The 14348-nt window shown below is 42.0% G+C and overlaps 4 protein-coding genes across 4 annotated transcripts; 1 reads left to right on the forward strand and 3 right to left on the reverse strand.

Annotated features, from left to right (window-relative positions):
• Positions 1-365: 365 nt before the first annotated feature.
• On the reverse strand, positions 366-4216 carry BATDEDRAFT_8510 (uncharacterized protein; the record flags this gene model as incomplete). Its single annotated transcript, XM_006674951.1, has 6 exons — positions 366-727; positions 1775-1984; positions 2048-2443; positions 2597-3218; positions 3576-3988; positions 4132-4216. 6 exons carry the CDS (start codon positions 4214-4216, stop codon positions 366-368), a joined length of 2088 nt encoding a protein of 695 aa, XP_006675014.1.
• Positions 4217-4343: 127 nt separating this feature from the next.
• Positions 4344-4777, forward strand: BATDEDRAFT_85950 (uncharacterized protein; the record flags this gene model as incomplete). The annotated part of the gene is made up of 2 exons (XM_006676055.1): positions 4344-4500; positions 4590-4777. The coding sequence occupies 2 exons, from the start codon at positions 4344-4346 to the stop codon at positions 4775-4777; spliced, it is 345 nt and encodes a 114-aa protein (XP_006676118.1).
• Positions 4778-5072: 295 nt separating this feature from the next.
• Positions 5073-9567, reverse strand: BATDEDRAFT_34237 (uncharacterized protein). Its single transcript, XM_006675736.1, has 4 exons — positions 8193-9567; positions 7635-8088; positions 7457-7545; positions 5073-7366 (listed from the first exon to the last, which is right to left on the reverse strand). The coding sequence occupies exons 1-4, from the start codon at positions 9396-9398 to the stop codon at positions 5270-5272; spliced, it is 3846 nt and encodes a 1281-aa protein (XP_006675799.1). The 5' UTR covers positions 9399-9567; the 3' UTR covers positions 5073-5269.
• Positions 9568-9855: 288 nt separating this feature from the next.
• On the reverse strand, positions 9856-14288 carry BATDEDRAFT_22251 (tethering complex subunit PEP5; the record flags this gene model as incomplete). The annotated part of the gene is made up of 14 exons (XM_006675448.1): positions 9856-9933; positions 9996-10113; positions 10175-10270; positions 10337-10410; positions 10506-10773; positions 10865-10939; positions 11014-11080; positions 11183-12404; positions 12464-12798; positions 13000-13093; positions 13161-13400; positions 13484-13606; positions 13703-13768; positions 14061-14288. The coding sequence occupies 14 exons, from the start codon at positions 14286-14288 to the stop codon at positions 9856-9858; spliced, it is 3084 nt and encodes a 1027-aa protein (XP_006675511.1).
• Between the last annotated feature and the right edge of the window lie 60 nt (positions 14289-14348).

Consider the following 14348-nt stretch of genomic DNA (forward strand, 5'->3'; position numbering starts at 1 on the left):
AAATTGTTTGTGTAGTATTGGATACAACTAGATTAGCATCATGATTAAAATAACACTAGATATGAGTGTCAGGTAGTAATAAACGGTCAATTTCATGAAATGGTCGGTGTTTCAAATTTACTGGACAGTATCTTTTAAACTTTCCAATTTATTGGTAGTCGTCATGAAAACAATATTTGTTCTTTTGAATCGAGTCAATCGCTGCAGGATAAATACGAGTGTTGCATTTTACATGAATACGGCTGTAATGTCTAAATCACAATAGTTATAATTGAAAAGCAATATTGTTACAAAATAGAAACAAGTCAAGCAATAAATAGATTTCAAAAGACAACTTTAATTACACAAACAAGAAACCTTTTCGTTTATTTATTCCCCCGTTTAGATCCATTGCCATGTTTCTTTATCTGAACTTGGTCTGCAGCAGAAACAACCACCTTCACTTTACCAAGCACAGTAGAAATCCAATCCGCATCTGGAACCGCTTTGATTAGTTCTTTTTCTGCAACGGATTCGTTTGCAGCTGCCATGGACAAAAATGACGCTGTAATAGATTTAGCAGCCTTGCCGCGCTTCAACGCACCAGGAAGAAGTTTTACTTTGTACTTGTATTTTTGAAGAGCTGTCCATGGGGCACAGACTGGAATGGCATAGAGAAGATTGTCTGTTTCGTGTGGTTGGCCAGTTAACAAATCAAGGAAACTCATATCTATTGCCTGCTCGTCATCTTCCATAGCAGGCTGTTCTAGTTGGTTGCGATAGGGTGCTTTATCTACTGAAGACAATGCATCATTTGCTAGCTGATTTTTTGTGGCATAGGCCGGATTAGATGCAGGTTGATCGTTAATGGTAGTGGTATCAACGGGAGTCATACAAAGTTTAACACCATCGTTTTGTTTTTTGTCAGATCGACCCTCACGATCATGCCGTTCTTTACGTTTTTCATCCTCCAATTTTTTAGCTTGCTGCGCCTTGGCTTTCTTGCCCTTTGGCTGTGGTCCTTTGGCAGATCCTAATAGATCTAGAATCAACTCACGATCTTCTTCGTCTTGGTTGGCGTATTTGCTTTTCAATTTTTTAATTTTGCCCATTTTCCCTCTAACGGCTGGCATGGGAGATGCAGTCGATGAAGGCAAGGTGGCTGGCGTAGAACTTGATACCGATCCAAAAGAGGCAAGCGATTCACGTTTCTGTTGAGATTTAGATACTAACGAGTCATGGTCTGATCCAGATTCAGCCTTGGTCGAAATTGAATCGCCAGTATTGTTTCCTAAATCAGTACTTGGGCCAAGTTTACTCATACCACTTTTTTTCATCAGTCGACGCTCTTTGGAAGATATATGCCTTTTGCTTTTTCCAAGAGGTGAATTGGTATGTCCTAGCTGATCTGTATCTGCATTGTGTTGAGAATCCGCAAAATCATCATTGTTGGCATCTTCAAAATCATATTTGGACGCAAGAGTCTCTTGCTGCTCTTGTAAATCCAACCGATGAGGTTTGTCAGCATCAAGGTCGAATTCAATTTCATCAGCAGTCTTTTCGAGAGATTGAGTCTCAATTTTGGCGTTATCTTGAATCACCAATTCAGCCGTTTTTAATTCTTCATCGTCAACAGTAGCGCATTCAGCCACTTGGCCATTATCTTGATCAAAGCTGTCCTCTGCATCTTCCACATTACTAGTCATCGATATTACACTCGACGAATGGTCCATAGCAGGCGTAGGAATACCATCACGACCCCAAGGACGACGTTCCCAATAATGTCGCTTGATACAAGAATGATCGGTTTGAAACAACATCGCCATACCATATATGAGTTGAACAGGAGGCAACCAATTTTTTTTCCCACGGATCATGAATGTACCAAGCGGAAGTGTATCGCCTGTCGAAGTTGTTTTTGATACTTGATGTGCTTCAGCCCAATAAGCAGACGTGATAATTTTGGCATCCCATGCTCGCGACTGGCACACAGACATTGTTCCGGCTTGTAACAATGTTGTAGGCGGAATAGCAGCCATCATCAAAGTAGGATTTGATTCAACATTACCATCTGTACCAACACATGATTGCATACATTTGACAATCACCGAAGCAGCACCAGGAAGATCTGAATGAACATAAGCATCGCCTTTCTTCAAGTACCGAGTTACAAGCATGTTGCTTTGGGTAGCGTCTTTGCCACCTACAACTAAAAAGTTTTCCGATGATACAAACCACAGAAACTTTTCAAACCAATAAGGTTTGCGAATTTTGGTAATGCTGACCGCGGTTTTTTGGACCGAGGCAAGATGCTGAAAAATCTTCATTTCTGCCATCTTGACTACTTTGGCCGACTGCTCCATTGTTTTGGACTGTTTTGTTATTGCAACCTTTTTAGCACCGTAGTATCTTCTGGCATTAGCGTAAGCAGTAGAGTAGATGTCTAAATCAATCTTGAAAAATTCTGGTTTGGAGCGTTGAGCAGATGTTTTTTTTGGCTCCGTGTCCGAGTTAGATGAGTGGTTATCATGATCCGAGTTGTCTCGATCGTGGTCACTTTCGTCATCATCGCTGCTAGATTCGCCTTCGTTGTTGTACATTCCAACAGTGATCATACCCATGTTTAGTTTAAACCCGATAATCATTTTTGCCAAAGCATTGCCATTGTTTGTTTCCTCCTTGACCAAATCTTCCAAATCTTTCCAATCCATTCCACTTGCTAAGAAACTTTGAACGGTACGAAGCACGCTATCAATGTCCTCTAAACGGGACTCGATGGCTTGGGCATATTGCTCATTGGATTCGACATTGGATTGAAAGTTTTGAATTTGAGCCTGGTGCGATTTTTTGACATTTTCGAGTTTCTTGACTGCTGCCAGCTCAGCTTGATGGGCACGTATTTCAAGGCGTTGAGATTCCATTTTTGAAAAGTATTCATCGACAGCCTTGTCAAACGAAACAAATTCCATAAATCGAGTTTGCTTTGGCAATTCAGCAGAGAGTGAAGTTGAGCGGTCCTGGTTGAATTGTTCAAATCTATAAGGATGGAATTCTTGATAGGTAGTGAATGTGGTTGTGGGTGAAGACTGAGCGGTATCTGATGACGCCAACTGTTGGGAAACCATGCTATCCGAGGTAACAATATATCCTTGTTGAGGCGTGTCAATGGAGGAGGACAATATGTCGTCACCTTGTTTGAGAGCGTTCAGGAGTGCTAGAAATGATGACGAATCAGTCGACTCAAAACCAGCATCTGGGAGAGACAAGTTGGGGTCGAGACCAGATAATATAATGCAGTGATCCAACACTGCATTTCCATATTCTGAGCTCAATTTACCACGCAATACAGTCTTGAGTGTTGCTTGTTTTTTTGTAGATTTGGAAGTAGATTTTTGTTGCTTCTTTTTTTTACCACCCGACTTTTTCTTTGAAGAAGTATCGTCAATTGCCATTGTGGCTAAATCGAGACTAGCCATATCAGTATGAAGGTCTATATCAGGCTGAATTTCGACACATTTTAGCGCATGCAATAGTTTTTCAGGCGTGATTGGACTCAAAGTGCTAGCGATATGAATAGGATAAATGTGTCCAACCACAATCCGATATAGATCCAAAGACGTGCTATCCTGTACATCAGCAATATTGGCATCGTTGACTGCAGGAGTAGATACCTCGTATTCAACAGTTCTCAAAACAGACAAGATACGATATTCATGATCAGTCAAGATGATATTTCCTGAAGAGTAAAACTCGACAATTATATGAAATGCGTATTCCCCTTCACTAAACTGCATATCCATAATACGATCAGCACCAAGTTGGCGTAAATTGACTAGACGACGAGTGCGAAGATGTTTACGTAGTTTCATGCAGAATCCAGATGGCATCTGAGACTTGTCTCGAGAGAATTGGGTTGTATGCATGCGAATACCGGATTCAATCAAAAGGAGTTCCTTGGTTTCATTGCGAGAGAACTTGAACAGATATGTTTTGGAATTGATATCATACACTTGTGAATTCAAAACAAGGTTAGTTCCATATATTGTTTTTGAAGTGTCAATACATTTGATGACTACTGTTCAAGGACACTCCAGACTAGAGAATACAAGGCAGTTATTGGTCAATGTGACGAATCAATGGTAGAAGCGTTACCATTTTGAAGACGAAGACCAACCAGACGAGTCTTTAATTCCACAACCGATGCAGACACATCAAGAGCAGAGAATCGTTGCTTCATGGCTGGAATCTACAGTTGGTCAATGCCAGCTAGTGGATAAGCGGTTGAAATGGAAACTTGAGCCCAAGGTGTCCTGAGGACGAGTATTGGGTTGGCAGATTCTTGCCAGTCGAGAGTTGGCAAGGCAATGAGTGCCAATCACACCACCACAGCGACGGCCACCAATATCACTGCAGGACTGGTGGACAATCTGGTTCCTGTCCTGCAGGCACTAGACATGGGTGTCATTTCTGCTGTCCAGTCTCAAGGTGAACTCCATGCTGAAATGGAACGATTGGCTGCAGGTAATTCCATTAAACTAGTCAAATGCCAACCATCAGAATGTCTAGTACGATCCAGCTAAACACACATGTCTCGACTCATTCTTTTTCAGAACTCCAATTGGTGTCTTCTGGACTGAAACCACCGCCTGAAACAGATCTTGCAGCAGAACGGCTCATTGCTATCCGAAAGCGTATGATGACTTTACAAAAGAAACTTCGCACGCTAGAAGATGTCGTCTACAAAATCTCATCCACTGTAGAAAAGAGGGCTGCAGCTACTCAGTCGACCCAATTGTAGTCACTGTATGTAGTCATCAACGCATGCAAAAGGTTTCAAGCAAAGCAGTCCAACTTTACCGTCGTATTCACAAAACGGATCGCTCAACAAGTGTCAATAATAAATAACCCATCTCATGAAATGGTAATTTACTGGATCATGTTTCGACAGATTCATCAACTATAGTGTTCAGCGGGTAAACAGCAATATCGCGAGGTAGATCTGTACTGCCCATTCTTTAATAGTCTCGCTTGTCAAGCAACTCTAAAAAGAATGTCAATTGAGCAAGCCATCAGTTTATGTAGAAAGGTGCAATCAATATTTAACTATTATTTATTCTCGAACAAAATAAAGAGTCTGACCGCAAGATAGATACAAGTGTTTCATTTTACGTGAATACAGCTGTATCTATAGTGAAAAGGTCGAGACTTGAAGAATATGGCAATCGCTCAAAGTTTTTTGAAAAGAAAATAAGGCTGAAGAGTAAGCAAAACATAGTAATGAAAGATAGCTCTATAATGCATGTCCATAGAGATGATTCAAGGTGGATGGTTGGTTGATCTGCTGATCCTGTGACTCTTGCAATGGAGGTTGAAGCGGTGAATTTCTATTTTGTTGAAACTGCTGGGGCTGTTGATACTGAGAATACTGAGACGGATACCCGTACATGGGAGGATACACATACATGTGCTGTTGCATAGAATCATATGGTTGATCATACACAGACCTATAAGCAGAAGACTGTAAATGTTGCGGTTGAGCCATAACTGGAGATTGGCTCGAAAACGGCATAAGCGGAGTCAATCGCGGACTGGGAAGAGCCTCATCTGCTTGAGAAAATAGTCCTCCGCTAGTAGTATTATCATGGGTGGTGACATGGGTAGAATGATGGTAGCTGTTCGTGCTGATGCTACTGCTATTGTTGTGTAGATACAGTCCACTTCCATCAACACATCCTGCATCCTCGGTCATATTTCTACTAGGAGTGTAGGACATCGACTCATCCCCAGCTACTCCAAACACTCCTGGTGCGCGTTGGAAAGTTGGAGTGGTGGCCAGTTGAGCAGTTGTTGCTGCATGTATCTGATTGTCCGTCAGTGAGGGAGTAAACGTGGATAGATGCAAGGGAGAGTGTGATACAGCAGATGCACCACTGGTATGGTGCAAATCAGGTGTTAGTCCAATCGCTGCCAATTCATCCAGTAATCTTCTATATGTAAGATGTCCATCGAGATTGGTATTGCTACTGCATCTTTCCAGTCCTTGGCGTGTTAGTTCCGCCAAACGCAAACGCTCTTCATTTGTGTTGTATGCAGACGACAAAATCTTCTGTAGCAACACAACGCCGTGTGCATGGTCTGATAGAATCGCATCCAAGTTGGCCTCTCGTTCAAATAGCTCATAGAGTGTTTTTTCACGAGCATCCAGTTCTGCTTGTTGAATCACCAACTTCAATACACAAACAGATGCCAATTTATGAGTGGCCAAAGCAACGATACAAGGTGCAATACTATTCACCAAAGCACGGTACCGTCCAGAAAAAGGGCATACATCCATCAGCCAAGTGAGCAAAATGGCTCCGTTTGAATTCATCGACAATGGTGCAGCATGTTGGGTGATGGCAATCTGAAGCAACTTTTGTTGATCTTTGGTGGTATATGAGCTTTCCAAACAAGCTCGCATGCCTCGTGCACCATATCGTCCTTGTCCTAGATCAAGGCATACTGAATACAGCGAATCAAAAATGAATTGATTGTACTGGGGCCCAAGCCTTAAGCAACACTGTACTACATAATTGCCAAACTGATCCATCAGTAGTGGAGGCGTAAAGGGACGAATTGCATCCACGATCGCAACAATCTCTGCATGTGTCTTGGCTCGTTCAATAATTTTCTGTACCGCCCACGTACCATTCTTGTGTACTCCCAGTGCTGGGAGATGAGGCGCAACCGATTCAACCAAGAATTGTCGTTGTGGTTCTGGACACTTTTCTACCACTTTCTGGATCACAATATTACCAATGTAATCAGAGCACAGTTGTGCTGCATCTCCAATCGTTTCTTGGTAGATTGCCCCAATGTCCCGTGGCGTCATCATGCCATCAAGCCGCTTACGAATATCTCGTAAGCGACCAGGTTCAATGGCATGTTGAGGATTAGCCTCTGGAAGACGAGGAATAGATGTCGCATACACAATATCAGGTACAACACATGGTAGCTGATCCAAAAGACTTGGTTCTTCCTGTAAATTAGAGTCGCTATCAGATGACAGCAGTGGTGATCGATTCTTATTCAGCATTGGAGTACCGACTGATAAAGCCACAGAGAGTCCTGGCTGAGGGGATGCTGTATTCAAAAGTGTCTTTGGAGAACTACTAGGTGCTTGGATCGCTCCAGTCACACTAGAAGAAAGACTAGTGGCTGGGATATTTGTACTGGACACACCATTGCTTGTGATACCAATACCAGCAATAGCATCGGTTTTTGAAGGAACTTTTGCAAATCCGATCTTGACAACAAAGCCGCCGATATCCTGATTGTTCATTTCATTGCGGGCACGTATAGCATCCTGAACATGGACAAAATTGACAAACCCGCAATTTTTATGCGTCTAGATTGAATAGAAAAATAAAGGAATACCATTGCTAGATTAGCTGATGGACTATGATTGACTACCCGTTTACAAGAATCCTTTACATACCAAGACGCGCGCAGACTCGACCTGACCAAAACACGAAAAGATTCCTTCCAGAGCTGCCGGATTTGTGGTTGGAGAAATGTTTCCAATCCCTAAAATTAAGCATGAGCCACGAATAGAAAAAAGCATGTGTATGATTCACTGCAAGCCAGGATCTAATGCATCAAACATATCTACTTACAGATAGATTTAGTTGGCTGAGTTCCATGAACTTCGGTAGTGCCAGGGTCTGATTTGCCAAACCCGGCACGAACAATATTGTTGCGAATACGTCCGCCGTGCATCTGCTGGCGTGCAACCACAGCGTCTTCAATGTTCATAAAGTTGATGAATGCACACTCTTTTTCAGGAAGCATGCGGATCGACTCGATGAGTCCAAAGGGAGAAAAGATGACATGTAGATCAGCCGATGACATGAGAGCATCGATGTTGCCTACCCAAAGCGAGCGAGAGGGAACATGCATCTCTTGATAAGAAAAGTCTTCCGAGTTGCCGTCCTGCCCTGAAGCAGCATCTCCAAAGAGTAGTGAATGTGGCTCCTCGGTCACACTTGCAACATTGCTCAGTCGCTCACCATACTCACCAAGAGAAGCACCAATAGGATCTGCATGCCTAGATTGGAATGGGGAGCGAGGCTGTCATATGGATCCAATGTGATGACAGGGTTAGGGTAACAAGAGATGCAGTTAGAAATATGATACCAAATGCATAACACAATACATGAAAAGGATTGCTTTACCATATCCCATGCAGAGCTTGGATCGAGCATATGCTCCATACTTAACAAGGATGGAGTGCTAAACGAACCCAGAGTTTGCATACCAAATGAGTAAGGTGACTGAGTTTCGCGAATGGGTTCTGCGTATGCAATAGTCGAAGATCGTGGTCGAGATGGAGTGGAGGAGAGTGAAAATGGTTTTGTATATGGGGTTGAATCAGCAAGCAATGCACCTGGGTCGGTCACTGGAAATCGGGACTGATGGCGCGTCGACATGAAACTCACTGATCTAGCTCTTGGTTGAATGGTGGACGATGCAGAGAGGGATTGTAGTGCGGATGGTCCAGCAAAAGTAGTTGAATCCCAAAACAGTCGATCCATTTGTTGAGAAGATTTCAAGATTGGCGAGTGCGAAATAGAGGATCGCGAAGGTTGCTGGTGCGATGCCAACTTGAAAGACGATTGTCCTTGAGCAGGAGATATTTTGGTATCGACGGTATCCTGCAGTTCAGAATCAGGAACATCGTCCAAACCTAAATAATCGAGGGTGCGGACCAATGCAGTAGATCCCTCAAAATCATCGAGAATATCAGCATTACGACCAGACAAGGCTTCTGTGATAGGAGCAGGAACAGCGACAGCAGGCTGCCAGTTGGATGAAAAAAGGGCGGTACTAAAGGCATCCGAGATGCCATGCAGAGGGATAGACAGAGATCCAGTACGATGCCGACCTCTATGTTGAGGTAGCATCCGTTGTTGCTGGTGTGGAGGACTGGTGGGAAAAAGCAAATGCTGCTGTAGCAACTCCAATTCAGGCTGCAGGTTGTCAGGGTTACTCTTGGCAGGAAGCCCCAAGGCAAGCCCTAGACTAGGCGACCGAGCGACATCAGAAACGGGAGGGACAAAGGGAGAATCAGTTCCAGCAGACTGGATCGAGAAGGTTGAGAAGGTCTCAGCCCTTGATCTCCTTATTGGAGGAGAAAGCGACAAGCCAGCAGTGCCAAGACTCGTGGATGTTCTACGGTCTGTAGCAGGTGAAGTTGCACTAGGAACAGGGTCGATGGGAGTTGGAATCAAAGCAGCACTAGAAGTGGGATTATTAGTAGTAGGGATATGAGTTGAAGCCATATTAGTCGTAGTGGAAGTAACTGTTGTAGGATTAAAAGGTATCGATGCTATATATTCAGTAGCAGGAGTCGATGTAGGATTCCTGGTAATGGCGGTCATTCACCAAGCAAAAGAGCAACAAGTAGAAACCTATTCTACTGATCGGTGGGTCTGCCAGACACTGGTTTCCAATCCAAGTAATGTATATACAATGTATAGATTAAAACAGACTCTTGTATCGGTGTGAATGGCAACTAAATCCTTGATGACGGCTGGCCTCCAGAATTGATATTGAAGGAAGACGAGGGAAGATTTCAAGTCTGTTGCGAAGGGGCACGACGAGGTTTCAAGTCGCACCACTCGAATTGATCCATTCGCTCGATCAATAGATGCTCATTGAGCCAACTCTCACTACTCGTTCTTGTTCTTGTTCTTGTTCTTGTCATGTCTGTTACTCGTTGCTGGCTGATCCTCACTTTGGAAAGCTTATTGTTTTTTGTTTGCAACCATTCCATGTACTACATCCATATCTTGCTCTGACTGCTCTGATAGCATTGGATCTGAAAAAACTATTCTTTTATTCTGCAAATATGTTTTTGGAAAAGTACTCTGCAATCAATGAAAACTTGTCTTCGTATTCAGATCCTTCCCCAAGCTATCCCATTCGAGTATTAGCAGAGTTCAATATGCTTTCATCTCTTGAATCAATACAATTACCTTTTGGACAAAATGCTCATGGCGTTTGGAATTCAACCGTTGTGCTCGAACTAATTCTTGAACCATCCGGTGTTCAGGTGCGCATTTTGGACACTCTTGATCTGCATCGCCTAAACATCTATCAACTGTAATGTCAGACTCGGACTTGAACTTGTCAACTAAAATACTTTATCACATACCGATGATGGTACGCATGTTTACAGTAAAAATGCACCGTCGGAAGCTCCAGTTGCTGTCGACACAAATCACACCGTGTCGATTGAAATGTCACCGATCTAAAGCATTTTTCAAAAAATACCCATTAGCATGCTTTTCTTTTTCTTTAAACAAGATAAACATACCCAGACTCAAGTTCGGCAATTGCAAGCCGCATCTTGGCAGTATCTTCTTGATAACTAGAAATAAGCTGCTGTGACTATATTGTATTCAATAAGATCCAGGTGATACAACACAAGTAAACCGTTTGTACTAGATCAAAAAAAACAAGTTCACAAACTATTAAAAGTATACCTCGTTGATGGATGCAGTGTCTATTTCAATGCTTTTAATAAGAAATTCGCGCACCATTCCAAGAGTCACATTCGAATTCTTGGAAAGAAGTTGTACAATTTGTAGCTGAGATAGCAACTTGCGCTTTTGGATCTGGTCAAGCACTTGAAGAAGATTACACTGTGCACTCTTTTCTACTGATCCATCCTGCTCGTCTCTTTTAGAAGAATATACCCCTTTTTCAATAAAAAACGTCAATGCTTTTGTCCAAAGTGATGGTTCAACATCACTTGCACACCAAACATATACATGCTTAATCCGTTAGCATTGCTTTAATCTATACATCATTTAAAATGCCTCCATCAATTATTATAGCATACCCAAACGATTGACATGTTTGTAACACAAGCGCATCCTCTCCTCGATGTATATGAAAGTCAAGGTAATCATGATACCTATACATATTAATCCGTTTTCATCTTAGTGCTTATTGACACTATATTTCATCCACCTTATCCAAAATACGTACAAACCGAGCCGTTGAAGCAAAAAAAGAATGCCATCGTTGAAGTTGTGTGTTTTGCAAAGAACAAGCGCTTGATCAACATCGTAATTGGCCTAAATCATATCAAAAATTATCAAAACTGATATTCAACCGCAATCATTTCAAATTGTTACTCATGTGTAAAGCTAAATACTTGCCTGCGTATTTTTCAATAAAGCCATAATGCGTTTGGACCAACTAGGTTTGGCTTGTAGCTGAGTAGGTGACGGTTCCTTTTTCAAATCTTCCGAAAGTTGACTGAGTAATAGCTCAAGTAGTGTATCCCACAATATCTGTCGATTGTTCGAGTCTGAATCATCCAAAAAACCTGCTGATGCTGTTTGATCCGCAGATGTTATGTTTAAAGACTCAGTTCCAAGTATGTCCTTGGCAACATTCCATCGCTTGAAAAGTACGCTTTCAATAAACGTGATACACCAGACCGGCTGATCCACAAAAAAAGGCATAAAATCTTGCGGTTGTGCCAATTCCTCGGAATTTACAGATTCGGTAGTCACGGATAGAGTTGGTCCAGTAGCACCATTTACTAAACCTCCACTTGCAACAAGAGTGCTAGTTTGAGCTAAAGCATCATTAGTGGTGCCTTGTTTCGATGGAACTGATACAGTACATGCCCGTACCAACGCTTCAGTAGCTCGTCGTGGACGATGCTTGACCAACACAAATCCATACATGGGCAACGCTCTTTTAATCTGCTGGTGTCGTGGAAGCTTTGCCAAGTAGACCAGAGCCTCGTCATATTGCTGTAAATCTTCAATCAAAACTCGAAGATGCCACTCATACTGCTCAAATCTTGCAGCTAGTTTCAAAGCATGGGTAAAATAGCCTGCTTGTCTACACACCCGGATAGCTGTCTCCACATCAAAAAGCAACTTGGGATTTGTAATAAAAGCATCCAAACGATTCACGTCCTTAAGCTTGGTGTAGCAATTCAAAAGAAGAGTTGTGTGGCTTGGGTTTGCCAGCTGATGATCGTGTAGAGCTTGAAGATAGGCAGTAAGATTGTAAATACGTTGCGCGTCAAGAAACTTGCGAATTACGTAGGATGGCTCTAAATGTCCAATAGTTTTTATATACTGCCTAACAGATAAATCAAACTCGCCACGATCATAAAGGTAGTCTCCGTACCGTTTATGGATATCCATAATTACAGAATCGGCAGCCTCGTCTGGTTTGTTGGTGCTGGCATCAGTTGTACCAGAAATAGCTGTTCTTGTTCCAAAATCTGTTTTGACGCCAATCGTATGAATCATGGTGGGGGGATATGTCATGATACTAATGGCCAAATTGTACATGTGTTTTGCGTACAATAAACTAAGCTTAGAATCCAAATCTGTTTCATGAAGTCGAAAAATCTGGTATAAAGGAGTTAAAACATTAACAGATGCTAGTTGCATAAAAAAGGCTCATTTACCTTGTTCTCTTTAGTGATAATATACAAATCACCCCACTCTACTAAAACATGATGAATTGGTTCGCCTACAGCAGTACCAACACTTGCATCAAACCGACGCGTTCCAAACGATCCTTTAAATGCAATAAACTTGCTTTTCAAATCATAGATTGTCAGTACATGGCCTGGCGTGGGTGCGCCAGTTGACCACATATGGTCTGCCGAAGATTTATGCTCAGAAATTACAGAAGATTCGCTGGCATTTCCAAATTCTGTCAACACATTTGTGCGAAGTGGACATTCTTTTGATACAAGTACAAGATATCCACGAAACCAGGTTAAAAGTGTTTTTTCTCCTAAAATGCAGCAACAATGTAAGTTGAAAACTTTAAACAAATTAAAACTGTTTGACTTGCCATCGATTAAAAAACATGGACCCCTTCCATCAGGACCATAAAAATATACCGCCTATGATCCGAATAGCATACCACAAATCGAGTTAGCAGATGTAAAATAGCACGATAGCGGTTAGTTCTACCAAGAGGTTTAATTTTAACCTACCTCGTCGCAAGCCATTGCCATTTCTTGCGTTTGATCATTTGGAGTGGCAGCAGATAACCCAATCTCTGTTCCTTGTTCCTCGAGAACATTCTATATGCCGAGTAAAATTTAAAAAATGAATGTTTGACAATGCAAACCAAAAACAAGCTTAACTAACCTTTGTATCCTTATTGGTAGTCACACAGGCAATGATTTTGGCAAGCGTTATTATGTATAGTGTAATCTCTGAACCATCTTCATGGAATCCAAGACCAGTAACGGTTTCACTACCCTCATGAACAACAACTGTCTTGACTTGTCTTGCACGAGATAAATCTCCTCTATATACAATCACGACGCCGTTTTCAAGCCCAATCGCAATCTGAGCCATGCTTTCAAGCGCAGCAAACGCAGTCACCTTGATTATGTTATACTGTAAGTGACTTTCACATCCATTTTGCAAATAAGAGCGAATTGGTATAAAGACTACAAAACACCTACAGGAAACACTTTTGCTTTATAGCTAATTTTTTTAGTTTGGATCAGTACAGGTGGCTTGTCAACCTCAACAACACTCTTTTCAACATTCCAGACTTTTAGTGTTGGTGTTGCGGAATCCTCCTCCTAGAGTGTATCATTTGTATAGATTCTAAGATTAGGAAGCACACATTGCAATGTCACAATATTGCCAATCTGTTTGTAAAAATTAAACAAACGTACTCCAATCGTGAATAAAATAGCCTTGCGACGCATCTGTTTGATATAGGTCACTCTATTGTTATATGCCTTGAAGGAAGAAACGATGGCCAAAGATTGATTTAAAATGTGGATAAATCCTTGACTATGTAAATACATGAAACAAAAGCAGATCGGGTCAAGGAGCAGAATACATCTCAATTGAATAACTAGATGGAAACAAATGCAATAAAAAGGATATCTCCAAAAACAAGAAACCCTCGACCACTCGCACTACTGGTAATTTGAACAGTCTAAAGTTTAGATTCGACAAGTTAGCTTCAATCTTGTAGAAATTCACACTGCCAAGCGAGTGAGCTCATTGCAGATACAGTTTGCTTACTTGCAACCAGGTCTCGAGAGCAGTAGCTACTTGGGCAGTGATGCTGGATGACTGGAGAATCTCATCCTTGTCAAAAAAGGACAATTGCTTCCACTGACCACCAGTCGTTGCAATAGGATCAGACGGTGCAGCAGGTTTGTTCGAGTTATTCAACCGGTCTGGAGAGAATGGAATGTTGCCAATCGGTCTTGCAGCAACAGAGCCATTGGTGGAGGGTCCAGGTGTCATGAATGCAGTCAATAGAATATGCAGATTCAACAGAAGCAAGATCTGAATATGATGAAACCT

Source organism: Batrachochytrium dendrobatidis (genome assembly GCF_000203795.2).
Source record: "Batrachochytrium dendrobatidis JAM81 unplaced genomic scaffold BATDEscaffold_1, whole genome shotgun sequence".
Classification (NCBI taxonomy): Eukaryota; Fungi; Chytridiomycota; class Chytridiomycetes; order Rhizophydiales; genus Batrachochytrium; species Batrachochytrium dendrobatidis.